Below are 18,369 nucleotides of genomic sequence, written 5' to 3' on the forward strand. Positions count from 1 at the left end.
CTCACAAAGTTGTTCACCTTTTATGAGAAGTTTCCCTCATGCCAGACTCGATTCCCACACTCAGGGCTGCTGAGCAGCGAGCTGCAGCCTCTCTGAAGTGGAGGACTCACAAGAAGCTGCTTCAGAAGTACACCTGTCTGTTTAACCTCCAGTTCACTGCACATTCGTGATGGCATCCTATTAAAGTTTTTTTTTTAATTATTCTTTTTTTTCCATTTTTATTAGGTATTTAGCTCATTTACATTTCCAATGCTATACCAAAAGTCCCCCATACCCACCCACCCCCACTCCCCTACCCACCCACTCCCACTTTTTGGCCCTGGCGTTCCCCTGTACTGGGGCATATAAAGTTTGCGTGTCCAATGGGCCTCTCTTTCCAGTGATGGCCGACTAGGCCATCTTTTGATACATATGCAGCTAGAGTCAAGAGCTCCGGGGTACTGGTTAGTTCATAATGTTGTTCCACCTATAGGGTTGCAGATCCCTTTAGCTCCTTGGGTACTTTCTCTAGCTCCTCCATTGGGAGCCCTGTGATCCATCCATTAGCTGACTGTGAGCATCCACTTCTGTGTTTGCTAGGCCCCGGCATAGTTTTTAAAGCTTTTTTATTTTTAGTTTTAAAGCTGCAGCTAGTGGGGATGTAGCATTAAGGTCCTGGACGAGCATGCATAAGGTCATAGGTTGTCCATCTCTTATAGCAGGGTAAACAAACCAACCAACCATGTTTCTATGTTACAATGTGAGCAGAAGCATCTCCACTTCATAAAAGGGGAATGAGGATTCCTTCATTCAAAATAAGTGTTAGCTTCAACGGTTTAGAAAATAGAAAAATATTAATGGTATTATTTTCAGCTTAAAAAAATAGGAAACACATAATATTACCTACCACCCAACAAGCTTATCACATATAGTAATGGAAATCTGAGGAATCGGAGGTTATGCCCTAGGTATAATCTTAAAAAGTGACTTGACAATAATGAGACCTTGTCACTTTTGTGCTTGTTTCATTTATCTATCTATCTATCTATCTATCTATCTATCTATCTATCTATCTATCTATCTACCATGTGTTTGTATGTGTATGTGTGAGGGCATACATGTACCATGACACATACATAGTAGTCAGAGGACAGCTCATGGATGCTGTTCAGAGTCCCTTATCATTGATTTCTGTCCCAAATGAATATTTTTCTTGCATTACAAAACACATTACATGAGGTATAAATTAAGTATATTTTCATGCATCTTGTATATATACATTTGAAATCCTGCCTTACTATACCAAATTGAAGAAAAGAGAAACAGGCTTTTATTTAGTTCATTATCTGAAATTCATTTAAGTTCTATTGTATTTCTGTGTATGTACAGGCCTTAAATTTTCAGTTCTAGAGCCTAGAAAACACCTTCCTTTTGTAGCCAACAGTTAACAATATCATGTAGCATGGTGCCCAGTAGAGTGTAGATGGGAAAGGACACAGCCAGCACTCTGTCTCGGCACCACACAGCTGTACAGATTCCCACTGTAGTAGTCTGGACTTTAGGTGAATGGAGAATTATAAAGTCGATAAGTAAGGCAGGATGGTGAGCATGAATTACAATGGACAGTGTATACCTGGTTTAAAGAATTTTCTTTTAAGCTGTTAAGACTTCCTCTCTAATTTCCAGTACAGGTAACTGGTCGAATTCATTTAGAATTAAAGTTCTGTGTAGTGGTGTGATGGGAATCTGAAGGAGAGAGGGTTTGGAACATTGGAAATGCTACCTGTCAGCTGGCTGGGTCCTTTTGCTCTGCCTGATGGATGGCACTCTCTAATATTAACACCATTGTGTAGAGTTCTGGGACCTTTGCCTCCACACTCGCAACTGTTACAGCTCTTGCATAGGATAGGAAATGGAGGCTCCTCAGTGAAGAACTTTGTCCTGAGCTTAGAGCTTAGACACTCAGTCTCTAGCCCTAGATGTACCAGTCCCAGATTCTTCTGTAGTGTATCTGAACATGGATCTCTACATTTCTACTTTAGAAGCGGCCTGATTCTGGTGACATCACTGACATGACTTAAGATGAGGTGGCAGAGGCTGGGCGTGGTGGTGCATACCTTTAATCCCAGCACTTGGGAGGCAGAGGCAGGCAAATTTCTGAGTTCGAGGCCAGCCTGGTCTACAAAGTGAGTTCCATGACAGCCAGGGCTACACAGAGAAACCCTGTCTCAAAAAACAAAAAACAAACAAAAAAGATGAGGTGGCAGGGAAATGATAGCCACAAGTCATTTGGATGTGACTATAAAATTGAATTAGGTTGTCATAGGATATTTTATGTACCTGAGTGACAGTAACATTAAGTATAGAGACCCTTCCAGAAGGGTGTGAGCTCAGGGTTTGAAAGATAGTGAACACTTCTCATTTAGCAATAGCTTGCTATTGGTTTGGTGGGGAGTAATTGTTGAACACATATCTTAGGGTAATGGTTTTCCTTCTCCTTTTCTTCCTTTCAGAATGTCTTACCTGTCCAAAGGGCAGCTGCACGAACTCTATGCATTTTTCTACGATATAATCGTAAACAAGAGCAGAGGCATGAAGTCATTCAAAAACTAATTGAACGTAAGCAATAATTTTGAAAAAAAGTTACTAAAATAATTGACCTTACTTATATCTTTAATGTGTGGTATGTAATTTTTGAAGATAAATTAGGCTGATATTGGCAAAAAATGTGGTGTGTGCTTTTATTTAAAATTTGTAGGTTAATTTGTATTTGTCTTGGAAATCTCTTTGTCAAAATTTTATAGATGAAATAGTATTTAACCAGAGCCTTCTTTTGTGAATTCCAACACTGGAGAAAGTAAAATACATAAATTAAGTTGAAAGGCTAATTTCTACCTTGATGAAATAGCATTTGGAACCAAAGCATGAATAGAATATTTTTAAATCCAATAATTTATTATACAATGCTATTCTTAGTATTAATTAAATGAACAAAATGTGGGCTTATAATTTTTTATTGAATGGTGTTAACAGCACATATTAATGTGAATCTAGTGAGCTGTAATAGTTTAGAAACTAGGTCAATGCATACAAATTTATTGTGATTTGTTAAGGGCTAAAATCTTGGCAAAAACCTTTAAAGTGTTAACCCTGGTAGCAAATATATCCATTTGTCTGGTGAGTTTATTAGTCATTGACTTCTTGGCTTTGACTATAATTATGCTTAAATAGTTTTCAATAAAACTGTTATCCAGACTTCCTAACTACTAGGTTTTACCATTTCAATCAAGAAGTACCACATTTCATGGGAAAAAAAGTATTTTATAAAATTCTATTTAAGAAAAATTATGCTCAGTGTGTTTTGATTTTTTATTCCATGGCCTATTTTAGTTCTGATTTCATTTTGCATGAGAAGGGACTTTCATTTAGAGTAAGTTTCATTTTTAAAGATTTTTTTGGTTTTAAGTATTAAGAACATTGCTTTTGCACACTTATGTAAAAGTGAGAAAATTATGCTTTAAATATTGACCTACAGTACTATCAGTACTTGTGTTTACATATTTTATGTACCTGAGTGACAGTAACATTAAGTATAGAGACCCTTCCAGAAGGGTGTGAGCTCAGGGTTTGAAAGATAGTGAACACTTCTCATTTAGCAATAGCTTGCTATTGGTTTGGTGGGGAGTAATTGTTGCTCTACTTCAGACACCTTTAAAGAAACAAAAAAAAGAGTAATTAGTTTAATTTTAAAAGACTTGGAGAGTTGGTAGCCTGCATTTGAGTTAGTTTAAGTGTATGCATCCCATCATCCTGCTTCCAGGTTTAAAAAAGATGTGTGTACAGGGTCCTCAGCATGCAGGCAGTGGTCACACATGTGTGTACAGGGTCCTCAGCATGCAGGCAGTGGTCACACATGTGTGTACACGGTCCTCAGCACGCAGGCAGTGGTCACACATGGTGACTTTGTCATTCAGTCATCACAGGTCGTCTGTCAGTGGTTATTGGCATTGATTCAGTAGAGTAATACCTTTTCCTAGTTTTTAACTTGTAAATATTGTAGTCTACAAATCTAGAGCACATAATGACTGTTTTTCTCTTATCTATTATATTTGTTAAATAGATTGCAGACAGAATGAAACTTTGCATACATTTTTAGTGTTTCATTTTGTAATGTATAATTTCACGTAGGAAATACTAGATTATGGTATTGTTGTTGTTTGTAGAGTTGGGCCAAGGAAAAAGTTATTGGAATAGACTTCGCTTTTTGGATACCTGTGAATTTATCATAGAGATATTTTCCAGATCATTTTTCTGCAAATATTTCTTTCTACCTGTTATTGAACTAACCCATGACCCAGTGGCAAATGTGAGGTATGTATCACTCTGCAAGGTTTGAAAATGTTGGATATTTCTTATGTCCATTGTGGTAAACATTTGCAAACCCCTTTTCATCTGTGTTGCGGCAGTGTTCTATTCTCTTTAGAGTTGAGTAATCAACGTGTTTATATACCATGTTTTCTTTACCCAGTTGTCTGTTGATGGACTTCTCAGTTGGCTTCATAACTCGGTTAGTAAATAGTTTGGAATACAATGTTATTCTCTTAACTGATATCTAAGGTCTTTTGTCTTACTGGGCTGAGCAAGCACAAGTCAAAGCCAGCCGGCCAGCCTGGCTGAGTAAATATTATTTGTTTGATAAGAGCCCTAACAAGTATTGCTTATCAAATGCACTAATCCCTAATGTCAAGAACTTTGTAATCTTGTGGGCCCATGAGTCAATGTTTTCTAGATATGCCTTGGGTAATAGTGATTTATACTTTGTGTGCTTCTCAAGTGAATGTTTTAACATTTAATTTACTGAGTTTGGACACTGTAAGGCTGGGGAAATCCTATTGCTATTCAGAGGAACCTGTTCTTCAGTGGCCAGAAGTGAACTAAGTTTTCTGGGGAGGACTTGAGAGTTCTTAGTTATAGTGTCCTCTGTATCTGTGCTGAGCAGTGAGTGAGTTGGAGGCCATTGGTACTCAATGTTGAGAATCCCAAAGACCTTCTTCACCTCTTCAGATGCACAGACTCAAGGGCTATTGTGTAGGAAAAGCTCTCAACTGAAGGTCTGCAGACAGCATCCTGGCAACCCTTGGAATGGTATTTAGCTGCCTCAAGATTTGCAAAAGAAATACAGAGCATTAACCTGGAGAGTATATGCTGAGCGAATGACTCCAGCAGCTGTAAGACACCCCTTTCCAGAACTAGCCTAAAAAGAGTCAGGTTGGTATTTAACAAAACAGAGCACCTCACTGGCAGCCTTCCTTCTCTGGGATGGTGTTCTTCACCCCGGGATCTCCCAGATTTTGCCTCCAGAGGCCTCCTTGTTTCTTCTTTACCCAGCTGATCTGGACAGTGTTTCTCACTGCCCTGATTATGCTAAGAATCTCTCCATCCTCGCCTAAACTACCATCTCCATGCAGCCTTCACTTACTCTCTTGCAAGGACATCCACCTGCACAGCAGGCTTACTGAGACAGCTGTAGATTTAGAATTCCCATTGAATTTCTAATGGGCATCCCAGACTTAATCTGTCTAGCATTCAGTGCTGGGTCTGCTTTGTCTGTATCTCTTCCTTTTGCAGACCTCTGCATGCCAGGAAGCAGCCAGTTCATCTTCCCCCTGCTCAAGCCAAATCCTAAATTTACCCTTTTCTCTCCACCATCCCAACTGCAGTCCCCGAGGCCACCCTGGCTCACAGAAGACATGCAGAGTGCAGGCTTCACTGGGCACCTTGGCTGCTGCTTCTGGCTCAAAGTGCTGTCAGTTCTTGCTTTGGGGGTTTCCCTATTGTTTCTCTTACTTCCTTAGCCACTTATGGTCTAATGTCAAAACAGTATCTGATAATTAGGAAAGTTAACTTGGATCACTTTACTCCTCTGCTCATACCTTCCAATGCTTTCATTGCATTTGAAATTGATACCTGTCTTTAACAGTGCCTCACAGGGCCCTTGTCACCACTCAAGTCTCCTAAGCTTATCTTTGCTCTACTCTGCCTCAAGGCTAGTTTGATAATTCAGAGTATCACTAGGCAAGCCTTGCATGATGGCCACAATGCTTTTTCAGACACTTGAGTGGCTTGCTCCCTGATTTCCTAGGTTTCCTTAAATATCATCTGTTCAATAAAAACATCACTGACTTCTCAAACACTGCCTTCCAGACCGGCTCACCACTTCCTGGCAGACATTTTCTTTGTCCATGCATTCTGTCTTCCACGCCCCATGCTAGAGTGCAAATCCCGAGGAACTAGAGGAACAGAGGATTCTGTTGGTTTGATTCCATTTTGTGTCTTGTTATGCAGACCAACGAATGCCTTATAAACAGTAGGCACTGCACGCATACTTGCTACATGGGCAGATGAGCGCTGAGGTTTCCAAAAGCTTGTCCCGTTTCAGTTGCACACCCCTGTTACTCTCCGTTATTATACTCGCTCTCACTACAGAATGAAACTTTGCTACCTGCTGCCCAAGGTGAAGTCTGCGCTGAAGATTCCTGCAGACATGCATCTCCTCCAGCAGCTAGAAATGTGTGTGAGAAAGCTCCTGTGTCAAGAAAAAGATAAAGACGTCCTGGCTATTGTGAAGAAAGTAAGTGTGTCTCCTGCTGAGTCAATGTGTCTCACAGTATGGCCCTGTTAACCTCAGCTTCCCCACCTCAGCCTGATAGGTTAGTAAGCTTCCCTAGTGCAGAAAGAATGAATAAACAGCAGGATGTCTGTCTGCTGCTGCTCCTTGGGAAAGGACGGGCATTTCTAAAGGGAGATCAGTTTTTGTTACTTGCAGCAGGAGTTCCCTGTGGGGGGCTGAGCACCTTTGAGGTGTTTGTGAACTTGGCTTAAGTGATCACCAATACCTCACTCCCTAGAATTTATTTATAAGTGATCACAATCAGGTAAAATTAGAGAAGTCATACTATCTAAAAGAGTGTGGAAAGGACCCGGAAGAGTGGATTCAGGTCTGTTTGACGTTGAAGGGGCTAGATCTAGAAACACTAGCTGCTGGAGCACAAGCGGATGGGAAGCAGAGCCCCCACCCTAGATAGCTGGCATCACCCAGCACATCCCTCTCCAAACGCCCTGATTTTAAGCCATTTGATTTCGCTCTAGCATGTGAGCAGGTTATGTGGGTTGTCTAGAAATGTTGGGAAACTAAGATAGTAAAAAATTTGGGTTTGTGAGGTCAAACTTTAAAAATATTTCAGCTTTCAAAAGCTACACTTACTATGTAACTGACACTGTTATAAGATCAATAAAAAGATGTGAATGGGTGGGTCTTTGAAACACACTTTTGAGTGTTTATTGGTAGTCAAAGATTAGTTTATTAATATCATAGTGTAAACTCTTCTCTTTGAACTCCATGGGAAAGGACGGGGTTTTTACAAACGATTGGTTGCATTTTCTTCCTGTTGAGTCATCTGTAATTTCTGAAACCTTTCCTTGTAGACGGTATTAGAGTTGGACAGAATGGAGATGTCTATGGATATGGTAAGCACACCCTATAAAGAGACACTTACATCAGCAAGAGCTTGGCAATAATGACTGACAGTGTCACTTTAAATTTTACACAGTTCCAGAAAAAAAACTATGAGAAAGATTTGTTGGATCAAGAGAAAGAAAGAGAAGAGCTGCTGTTTTTGGAAATGGTATGTTGTTTCCCACAGACACAGGCCTTTCTAGTTAGCATTAGCTGAGCTTTGTTAGTAAACCTAAAGCTAATTTATTTCAGTTTTATGTTGTTCCATATTTCCTAAAAGGCTGAAGAAAAAAGCCTTGATTTTCTGAAGTTTTATCTTTTATAAATTAGAAGAAAAATTACAGTTGAGAGTGTTTAGCAAAGTGAGTTTCTTAAGTGAAACTAATGTGTGAGTAACCACATATATTCAGTCCTAGTTGAGACATTTCCTCCTGTCCCTGGCAATCCATCCTCAGCATCCATTCATACTCAGTTTCTATCCTCAGCATCCATCCTCAGCATCATTTATCCTTAGCATCCATCCATCCTCAGTATCTATCCTCAGCATCCATCCTCAGTATCCATCCGCTAAAAAGACAATCCTTTTTTTACTTATGTGTTATGTATGTGAGAAAGGAGTTGGATTCCCTGGAGCTTGTTGCAGGTGGTTGAGTCATGCAGCACGAGACCTCTGGAAGAGCATTACTTGTTCTTACCCACTGAGCCATCTCTCTAGTCCCCTAAAAATATATTTCAAAGGTTTGCCTGATAGTTAAAAGGATGTTAGAGCAAATACAGAGGTGGACAGTGGATGCCTGTTTAAAGGACTAAAGCTCGTTCAGGCTAGTTGAGCTCTTCTCTGCAGTGTTCCACATAATCATAAGCAGATGGTCAGTTTGCCTGGAAGGATCTTCTGTGTGAAAATGCCATTTTCTTTAGTTTACAGTTTTAAGTGGTTTTCTACATATCAAACTTCAGTAAGATATTTTAAATATGTTTGGTAGACTTCTCTTTCCTCTCAGACTTTTTAAAGAAAAAAATATGTTGTCATTTGCCAAATAGGATTGAAATAAGCATGGTTAAATAACTATAGTTAGACAAAGGCTCTGCTAATGAGAAACACTCAACACCTCGTAGGAAAGAAATGTGCATTACAGAACAATGCCAGAGTTGCTGTTTTAGTTGGACAAACTCCCAAGGGCAATATTCTGTGATGTAAAAAGGCCACAGAAATAAAACTAAACCAAACTCTGAATTCTTTAAACACAGCACCAAAGGAAAAACCCATTTTTAAGGGTATTATTATTATTATTATTATTATTGTTGTTGTTGTTGTTTTTTCGAGACACAGTTTCTCTGTGTAGCCCTGGCTGTCCTGGAACTCATTCTGTAAGAAGAGGCTGGCCTCGAACTCAGAAATCCGCCTGCCTCCCAAGTGCTGGGATTAAAGGCGTGCGCCACCACCGCCTGGCTAAGGGTATTTTTTGTTAGGTATATTTGTATCTCTAAAGCTGAGAGTCATTTTCTCCAGCACAAGTTTCCAGGCTGCACCTGTAACACAAGGCCGTGTCCCAACAGGAACAGCTGGAGAAGGAGAAGCATCAGAGTGACGGGAGGCTGGCCAGTGACAAAAGCTTTGAGAAGAAACGTGAGTGCTCTGTGTCTCTCTACTCTGCCTCAGAGTTAAAGATAAGCAGAAAATCAGGGCCCTTCTCGGGAGTCTCAGTCTTCTCAGCAGAGGAATTTAAGAATAGATGTGAAAGGAAGCTCAAGAGTAACTTTCCTGGTATTTAAAAGATAAACTTTGGGCCGGGCAAGCTGTTAATCTTGGAGGTGGAAGATGGAGAAGAAAAAGTCATGGCATCCGAGCTTAGCTGGAATGGAGGAGAACCATAGGGGAGACAGGAGCACATATGGTGGGAGGAGAGCTTCAGAGAGGGAGTGAAGGCTAAAGCTTTCTGGAAACCATGCTGAGGAGAGCGACAGGAAAAGCGGACATTTGAAACTGTGTGCCTGCAGCTCTCTCTGAGCAGTTACACAGAATGGGAAGGAAGCGTATGTTATATCATTAAAGAGGCAGGGATGCCTCCCTGAAGTATGATGGTAGAGATCCTTAGCCAGGTTCTTGACCAGCCCAGATGGACTAACTCTTAAAGGAACAGACCCAGGTTCCACCTAAAGGTGGATTCCATTCTTTTGGCCTTGGGACCACCAATGCTCCAGTAACATTTGTATCTTTGTATACTGCAAGACTATGCTGTTTTAATTTGGTAGGGAAAATTACTTTTTTACACTTTTTAAAAAAAGTTATTTTTGAAACTTGGCTGGTTAATGTGGTGTAGGTATTAGGAGTATATAAAATAGTAATAATAATCAGAGGAATAATAATAATTAATAATAATAATAAGCGCAGAGCTTCTGGAAGGGACATTTAATATTGGATGTCAGTTGTCAGTTGTAAGGTTGTGGAGTAGATCTTCAGCAACAGAGACTGAAATGTGGGAAAAGTAAGAGTATTTGGAAAATCATGCTGGTTAATAGAGATAATGATGTTATAGAAGTCAGATGAAATTATACAACTTAAAAGAGTTTATTTTAGGCAGAGACTCCAGGACATCAACTCAGAGCCTGTCCAAGAACTTGCCCATTTCTGTTCCTGGACCCTCCTCTAGCACTGCATCAACAAGTAAGAAATGACTCTGTATTAGGATTCATATATTTTTGTTTTCCAGACAGGGTTTCTCCATGTAGCCTTGGCGGTCCTGGAATTCACTCTGTAGACCAGACTAACCTTGAACTCACAGAGATCCACCTGCTTTTGCCTCCCGGGTGCTGGCATGCACCATTACTAACTGGCTCATAAAATGGTGTTTTGTTTTTTGTTATTTTTTTTAAGACAAATTAGATATGTGGTTTTTAAAAAAGATATATGTTTTAAGAGTATTCATTTATACTCTTAATAGTGAAAACAAAAATGGAGATTTATTTAATGTGACTATATTGGGAAGAAGAGCAGAGATACCATAACAGCACCCCTTCCCTCCCTGCTCAGTCCACTTTCAGGGTCCATGGTGAGGTTAAGATTTAATTAGAGGGCCGTGCTTGTGCATATCTGAATGGGCAAGGTCAAGGTGCAGTCCTGTCTACCCCTGACTCCTTGTCTCTTCTGTCATCTGATCTGATAGATTGTACATCTCTCTCCAGGAGAAAAATCCCCCTCTGCTTCCCAGAACTCAGGTTCCCTCTTCTCTCTGCATGAAATTCCTGAGAGCGTTTTGGTTCCTTGAGGCCCACTGTTTCAATATTCTGAAGGTCAAAGGGTGAGACAGAAGTGTCTGTGTAGAGTGTCTTCATCCCCGCCAAGCCATTTATACTTGCCAGTTTGAATATGATCTTAGCCTTTTCCAGTTAAATTTTCATTTATTCTTAATGGGTAGTTTGAATGACAGTTATTCTAGTCAGCTCAAACTGAGAAGTAAAAATTGATCCTTCTGGATTTTTCTGGAAATGATGTGTCCCGAGGAGGGCTTTGGGGTTTGGAACAGAAAACAGGGAACTGAAAACTGGATTTTTCTTCTTTCTGCTTTACTCTAGGCAAAGAAATCAAGAAATCCAAATTGACTCGAAGCCAATCTTTTAATAATCAAGCTTTTCATGCAAAATATGGCACCTTAGACAAGTGTGCTAGGTATGTGCTGTCAGCTGTTTATTCTTAGAGTTTTTCTTTTGTGGTCATCATATTTATTTACATGAAATACTAATATTATAATCAGAATTAATTTTGAATTTTTTATGGGCTGTCAATTATGTACTTCTGTAAAGATTATCACATTAAAAATAGAGGGTGTTAACTATTTGTTAAAAATAGGTATCTTTGCATTGTCAGAAGATATTACCATGATATTATATGATAATCTAATGGACTCTACCAATCATTTATGAGAAAGGCAGACTATGCTGTCCATACCTCTTACCTTTCAGATGGTTGTGAGCATGTTCTACTTGCCAGCAGACTGCACATGGATGTGCGTTGTATCATTTCTCCATGTAGAGAAGCCACAGGCATGATCATCCAGTGAGCAGTCAGAACTGGGCTCTGATAGCAAATGGAGATTTGCTTTCCATTTATAGCCAAAGTCCAGATGATAGTTAAGGTAGAGGAGAAGCAGCTGACTGACTACCACTGTTTGATATCTGTGGTATGTGCATATAGCTTTTAGAGTTGTAGGTCCTTGCAAAAGCAAAGTCGTCTTGAGAAAACACGAGATTGCCTGCACAAGACCTGTGTACAAGGTGAAGCTAGTCAGCGTTCTCACATGGAGTCCCTACCAATAACTGAGGCCCTCCTGACAGCTGATGGCTTCTCAGGAGCACAGTCTCTTTTCTTTAATGTTGTGGCCCCTGGGGGTCAGCTCTGTTCTGCTGGATGACCCCACACCTATAGGCAGCACAAAGTGTACTTGATAGGTTGTTGGGGTTTTGTTTTGTTTTGCCTTTTAAGGAGGAAATGAAGTTGGGAGAGTGTGAGGAGATAGGTAGGGGTGGATCTAGGAAGAGTTAAAAGGAGGAGTGTAGGGGGAAATATGGTCAAAATATATTATATAAACTGGGCAGTGGTGGAACATGCCTTTAATACAGAACTCGGAGACAGAGACAGGCAGATCAGTGACTTCAAGGCCAGCCTGGTCTACAGAGTAAATTCTAGGAAATCCAGGGCTACACAGAGAAACCCTGTCTCTAAAACCAAAAACCAAACCACAACAAGATACATTGTATGAAATTCTCAAATAACAAATATTTTATGCTAAAAAGAAAACACAAATGCCTTTAAAATATATTTCTCAAGATAAAGAATACATTGAAGAAAATGTTTTCTCTGTTATACCTTATTCCAGACTTTGAGCTCTAGCTTTTGACATCACAGTAGACCCATGCATTTTCCTAGCCAACAGTGTTTTCAGGATGTAAAAAGGTGATTCTAACTAAAGATAAGCTAGTCCCAGGACCATTTAACTGATCTTACCTAACCTTGCTGAGCATCCATTAAAGAGCCACAACATTAAAGAAAAGAGACTGTGCTCCTGAGAAGCCATCAGCTGTCAGGAGGGCCTCAGTTATTGGTAGGGACTCCATGTGAGAACGCTGACTAGCTTCACCTTGTACACAGGTCTTGTGCAGGCAATCTCGTGTTTTCTCAAGACGACTTTGCTTTTGCAAGGACCTCCAACTCTAAAAGCTGTATGCACATACCACAGATATCAAAATCTGTAGTTTTGATGAAGCAAAGGAAATGCTTAAGCTGTAGAGAAAGGGTGCATTTTGAAGCATGAATGTAAGAAAAAAAGATATACATAATAGGCAGGTTTCAAAAGAAGGAGGAGGAGGAGTAAGAGGAGGAGGAGAAAGAGGAAAAGGTAAAGGAAGAGGAGGAAAAGCATTTACAAAACAAGATTAAAAACCCCAAGTATTAGGTAACTAAGACTAAAAACTGTGGTTTTATGTTCTAACTGAGTCATGTTCTTTTTTAGTAAAAGTTCCACCTTAGCACACACGTCTTCCGTCTCAGGGCTGGTGAGGACTGCCATGCTGTCACTAACTGGTAAGCAGCAACATAAACATAAAATAGCTACTTTAATAAACTATTACTCTCTTTAAGCAACCTGTCTTTCTAATTCTAGATATGATGTTTTTCTTAAACATTTGTCTTCATCAAGTCTTTAAGCAATTAAACTATTCCTGTGACTGGGGAAACTGAGGTTCCCTTTTGGAGCTCTTAGTCTATTTAATAAAAGAATTTATAAGCAAACTTGAAACTTGAGAGCAGTTTTATTAGAATTTAAGAGAAAAGCAGCAGGATAGGCAGGCTGTAAATCTTAGCAGCTGCCAGGAGAAGAGAAATGGAGAAGAGAAAAAGACAAAGTCATACAGTGTGAGTTTAGCCAGAGTGGCAGACAAGTGAGAAAGAATAAGGGAATCCAAAGTACCAGAGAAAGCACATTGGACTCTGGCTAGCATCTAACAGAGATGAGAGAAGACAAAGAAAAGTTATGCCTTTCTGAGTCAGGAACAGGAAGTTGAACAGATCCAATAGAACCTCAGAGGGGCTTTCAGGGACTGTCCTTGGGGCAAGGAATTCTGGGAAGAAAACTATATTATCTAATGTAAGGCTAATTATTCTTCATAGCTCTTTAAGCATGGCTTCCTGAGTTGTGGTTGAGCAGACAGTGCTATGCTTCCATACAGAGGTAGATTCCATTTTTTGTGGGTATGAGTCAACCATTTTCTCTTAATGGGCCATTAGTACTACTTTAACCCAGCAATCGAGTAAATACTTGGCCATATACTATTTTTTTTTAACTATATCAAGACTCAGAACATAACACCTGTAAAGAGAGGAGAAAGACTAATGGTATGATCACTTGACCATGATCTACATGCCTGCTGAACAGACATTCACAGTAATTTATAAAGAAGTTGAGCATAATCCATTTACTATCTTATGTACTTAGAAGTTTGTTCTGAGGGCCAGAAGATTCATATAGTGGCCAGGTTGTAAATATTCTAGTCACTGTGGGCTAGTCACAGTCACCCAACTCTGCCATTGCAGTGTGGCAGCAGCCATGGGCACTGTATGCTGAAGAAACTTAACCACCTAGGCCAATGTTTGGTTCAAAGTCCTTATAGTAGAAGACAGAATTATTCATAGAAAAAATAGAATATACTACTAAAAATTACTTGTGGCTTTCTAATTTTATATATTGGAAATATTGGTTAAGATCTATAATAATGATCGATAAATGTTACAGTAGATAATAGTGACCTTTAATTTTATGGGACCTGAAATCCTAAGAGTTTAGCTACATTTCTGTCTTCCCTTTTACTATGTTCATTTTATTCTTATGGAAACTATGTATAACATACCAGATAGTTTGCAAAAGTGTTTTTATTTTCAGAATAGATACTTTCTATAATTAAAGCATTGATATCCAGACACAGAAATCAACATGGTAGACCATAAATATCACTGGAAATCTGAAGTGCATTGGTCATGAGAGTTACTTAATGATGTCATTACCAAATCATTACCATACATTCAAAAATAGCACTAGACCAATTGGGTACTTATTATTAAAGAAAACCCAAACTTCAACCTCAATTCATATCTCACCTTTATAGATATAATTAACTCAAAATATAAACTTAAGCACAAAAGGTAACATTGCAAATTTTTGAAGATATGGAAGGAAGTCTGTAATTTTGGGGCAGATAGATAGATAATTATATTAACCATAGCAAAATAGTAGTGACATAGTATATTGTGTTAGAATTTCAGGATTTTGAGATAGGGTCATAGAAAAACACAAGTGAAGACCTGAAGTGGGAGAAAATATGCATACTGTTCCTGATCTGAAAAGGACCTGTTCCAGGATGTTCAGAGAAGTCTAAGCCTAGGCAGCTAAGCTTAAAAAGGACAAAAGATTTGAATGTGAACTTTTAAAGTAGGTAAAGATGTGAGTGTATGAAAAGATGTTTAGCATCTCCAGTGATTAGGGAAGACCAATTAAAAGCAGTGAGAAAGTAGAACATAGCAGTGTATGCCTGCAGTCCTAGCACTCAGGAGTGGGAGGTGGTAGGGTCGGGAGTTCAAGTTCATCTTCGGATAGGAGACCCTGTAGCAGAGCAGAGCAGAGCAGAGAGAGAGCAGAGAGCAGAGAGCAGAGAGCAGAGCAGAGAAGAACAGAGAGCAGAGCAGAGAGCAGAGCAGAGCAGAGCAGAGAGCAGAGCAGAAAGTAGAGCAGAGAGCAGAAAGTAGAGCAGAGAGCAGAGCAGAGCAGAGAGCAGAGCAGAGCAGAGAGCAGAGCAGAGAGCAGAGCAGAGAGCAGAGCAGAGAGCAGAGAGTAGAGCAGAGAGCAGAGCAGAGAAGAGCAGAGAGCAGAGCAGAGAGCAGAGCAGAGAGCAGAGCAGAGCAAAGCAGAGCAGAGAGCAGAGCAGAAAGTAGAGCAGAGAGCAGAAAGTAGAGCAGAGAGCAGAGCAGAGAGCAGAGCAGAGCAGAGAGCAGAGCAGAGCAGAGAGCAGAGAGCAGAGCAGAGAGCAGAGAGCAGAGCAGAGCAGAGCAGAGAGCAGAGCAGAGAGCAGAGAGCAGAGCAGAGCAGAGCAAAGCAGAGCAGAGAGCAGAGCAGAAAGTAGAGCAGAGAGCAGAAAGTAGAGCAGAGAGCAGAGCAGAGCAGAGCAGAGCAGAGAGCAGAGAGCAGAGCAGAGAGCAGAGAGTAGAGCAGAGAGCAGAGAGTAGAGCAGAGAGCAGAGAGCAGAGCAGAGAGCAGAGCAGAGCAGAGCAGAGAGCAGAATAGAGAGCAGAACAGAGAGCAGAACAGAGCAGAGCAGAGCAGAGCAGAGCAGAGCAGAGCAGAGCGGAAGCAATGAAAAAATGCTCTGCTGCTTGTTACTCACTAACAAGTCTGAAATTGAAATGCTAATAATGCAAAGGTCAAGGATAAAGAGCATCCTGCAGGCTTCCATTCACAAGAGGTGAAGCAAAGGAGAAAGACAGTGTGTTGGCAATTTCATCTGAGGTTAAACACATTAAGAAATCCAGCACATCTAGTCCTAAGCATTCACTGAGAAATATTAAAACATAGTCACATGCAGATTTACATACAAATGTTCATAGTGGTTTTATTTATCATAGTCAGTAGCTAGAATTATCTAAATGTCTGTCAGTAAGCATTTAGGACAAATGTTAGGCACCCATATAACACCAGTTATGAAGCACTAATATTCCTATATGGATGAATTTCAGTTTTACTGATCACACGAAGAAAGTGAGATGGTATATTCTCTATGAGTTTTTCTATGTAAAATTCTAGGAAGTGCAAGCTACTCTTTAATGAGGGGAAATCGGAGGTCTGTAGAAGAGGAGCTGGAGGAGGAGTGACTCTGATGGGCCCAGGAGGACATTTAGTGGTAGCGTGTTTTCACATCTCGATTGTGGTCATGGCAGTGGATTATACACATGCCAAATCTTAATGTAGTACACTCTACTGTGTAAATTATACCTTTATAACACTGACTTAAGAAGAGAAAAAAGCCCACTGTCTGGCATGTTCTCTCCTTGGTAATCATCTTTCTGAGTATATCAATGCCTCTGCCTCTCCATTTCCAGATGACTCATTCCGAACTCGAAATGCCAGCAGTGTTCCAGCTTCCTTTTCTCCTAACCCTGTCATGCCCAGCACTTCCCGTGGGCCAGGTAACACAGCCGATCCAAAGAGTAGTGGAAGTAAAGATGCACAGCCCCGGAAGGCTACCTTGTGAGTACCACATGACCCCCTGCTGAGTGTGCTGTATGCTCAGGGCACCTTCCTTCCCTCTGCCACACGGCAAAGAACTGGAAATGTCTTCAGTGAGGTGATGTGAGGTGACGGTAGTTATAGTGCGAGCTTCACTGTGTCAATGTGTGTGTCTAAACACCCAACTGATCACCTTACCAGGGGGGTACAGCTGTTGCCACTTTGAAATACCACAACAGTAGAACACCGACTGCTCTTCCAGAGGTCCTAAGTTCAATTCCCTGGTGGCTCTGCAATGGGATCTGATGCCCTCTTCTGAAGAGATCGACAGTATACTCAAATACATAAAATAAATAAACCATAAGAAAATAAAAGAAAAAGAAATACCACAACAGCACAGAACCCGGAAGTGTGGGCTCAGTGAGATGAAAATACTTGTCAAAACTTGTGCTTTGAAGTTAAAGATATGAAGGGCCTGTTTTCTTCTCCCATGATTTCTTTCTGTGTGCTATTTGCATCTTGTTTGAATTACTATGTTTTGTACATTTAAAAGAATGTGATACCCTGAAAGTCATCACATTGGCATTCCAAGGGCGCCCAGGCCATAGTCCCAGCTTTAGTCCCAGTTTTTCACTTTCACACGGAGCAGCCATTCAGATCACAGGGAACCCCGGAGACTTAGGTTTCCTCCTGAGCACTAAACTCATGAGCACTTCCCTTCGCTCTTTCTTCTCCTTCCCCCTTCCTCCTTCCATTCCTCCATTCCTTCCCTCCTTTCTTTCTGCTTTCAAGATGGGGCTCACCATGTAGCCGACTTAGGCCTAGAACTTGAGATCCTCTTGCTGTAGCCTGGGCTATATGTACTCCATTCCATTCAGAATTCAAATCTAAAGATATTAAGGAGTTCAGAAGACTGTGGGACAAAGTGCTGCACAAATAATCCTAGGACAGTTGATTCAGAAGTTGCAGTGTTAGGCTGGCTGGAAGGATGCTCTTTCCACAGAAAGCCTGAGTGCTGTTTAGGAGCCCTGGGAGCACAGGAGGCATAGGTTGGTGGTCGGCAGCAGTCTGAGCAGGAGCCATGTACCCAACTCCAGCATGAGCAAAGCCACTGTGTATTGGTGAGCCTGACTCGTGGGCTTCTGCGCATCCACCAAACAGCAGGTCTGGCACATAGCTTATTTAAGGGGCCTCTCAGTTCTGTAGCTTGGGATCTTTCTCTATCACCCTGGACCCTCTTCTTGTACAGCCTGAACTTCTCCTGGGGAACATGGAAGCATAATTGAAAAGAGTTTTGTTTTTTAAAGTAAAGTCCACCGAACCAATATTTTATGGCAGCTTCCCTTTATTTAAGTTACTTTATCTGTTCTTACATTGCTGAGCACATCTTTCCTTTTTGCAGACTGAATCTTCCCCTCTTTTTATAACTGATAGTTACTAAAAATGAATCTAGAATAAAGACCAATGAGAGCTCATATTGAGTGTGTACCTTTTTCAAGGGGTCTGAAGGGAGGCTTGCTAGCGCTCACAGCCAACACACGCCTGGCTGTGCAGTGCCTGGCTGTCCCACACATGGATCTAACATGGCCACTAGTTGGAAGGGTGGTT

The 18,369-nt window shown here is 40.7% G+C and overlaps 1 protein-coding gene across 12 annotated transcripts in view; it reads left to right on the forward strand.

The window, feature by feature from the left end:
* Ppp4r4 (protein phosphatase 4, regulatory subunit 4) overlaps positions 1–18,369 on the forward strand; it is an 81,590-nt gene that overhangs the window by 61,649 nt on the left and 1,572 nt on the right. For 8 of the 12 annotated variants that reach the window (XR_003950088.1, XR_381552.3, XM_006516308.2 and 5 more), the window contains 10 exons: positions 2,493–2,598; positions 4,203–4,350; positions 6,466–6,610; positions 7,465–7,506; positions 7,590–7,664; positions 9,053–9,122; positions 10,074–10,160; positions 11,069–11,162; positions 13,003–13,073; positions 16,635–16,782. Coding sequence is in view for 9 of the 12 variants with exons in the window: in XM_006516308.2 (XP_006516371.1) it covers positions 2,493–2,598; positions 4,203–4,350; positions 6,466–6,610; positions 7,465–7,506; positions 7,590–7,664; positions 9,053–9,122; positions 10,074–10,160; positions 11,069–11,162; positions 13,003–13,073; positions 16,635–16,782 (986 nt within the window). In the remaining 3 variants the exon portion in view is untranslated. The other 4 variants (XR_001780496.2, XM_011244194.3, XM_006516314.4 and 1 more) reach the window with 4 other exon arrangements.

The sequence above is a fragment of the Mus musculus genome, chromosome 12 (genome assembly GCF_000001635.26).
Source record: "Mus musculus strain C57BL/6J chromosome 12, GRCm38.p6 C57BL/6J".
Lineage (NCBI taxonomy): Eukaryota > Metazoa > Chordata > Mammalia > Rodentia > Muridae > Mus > Mus musculus.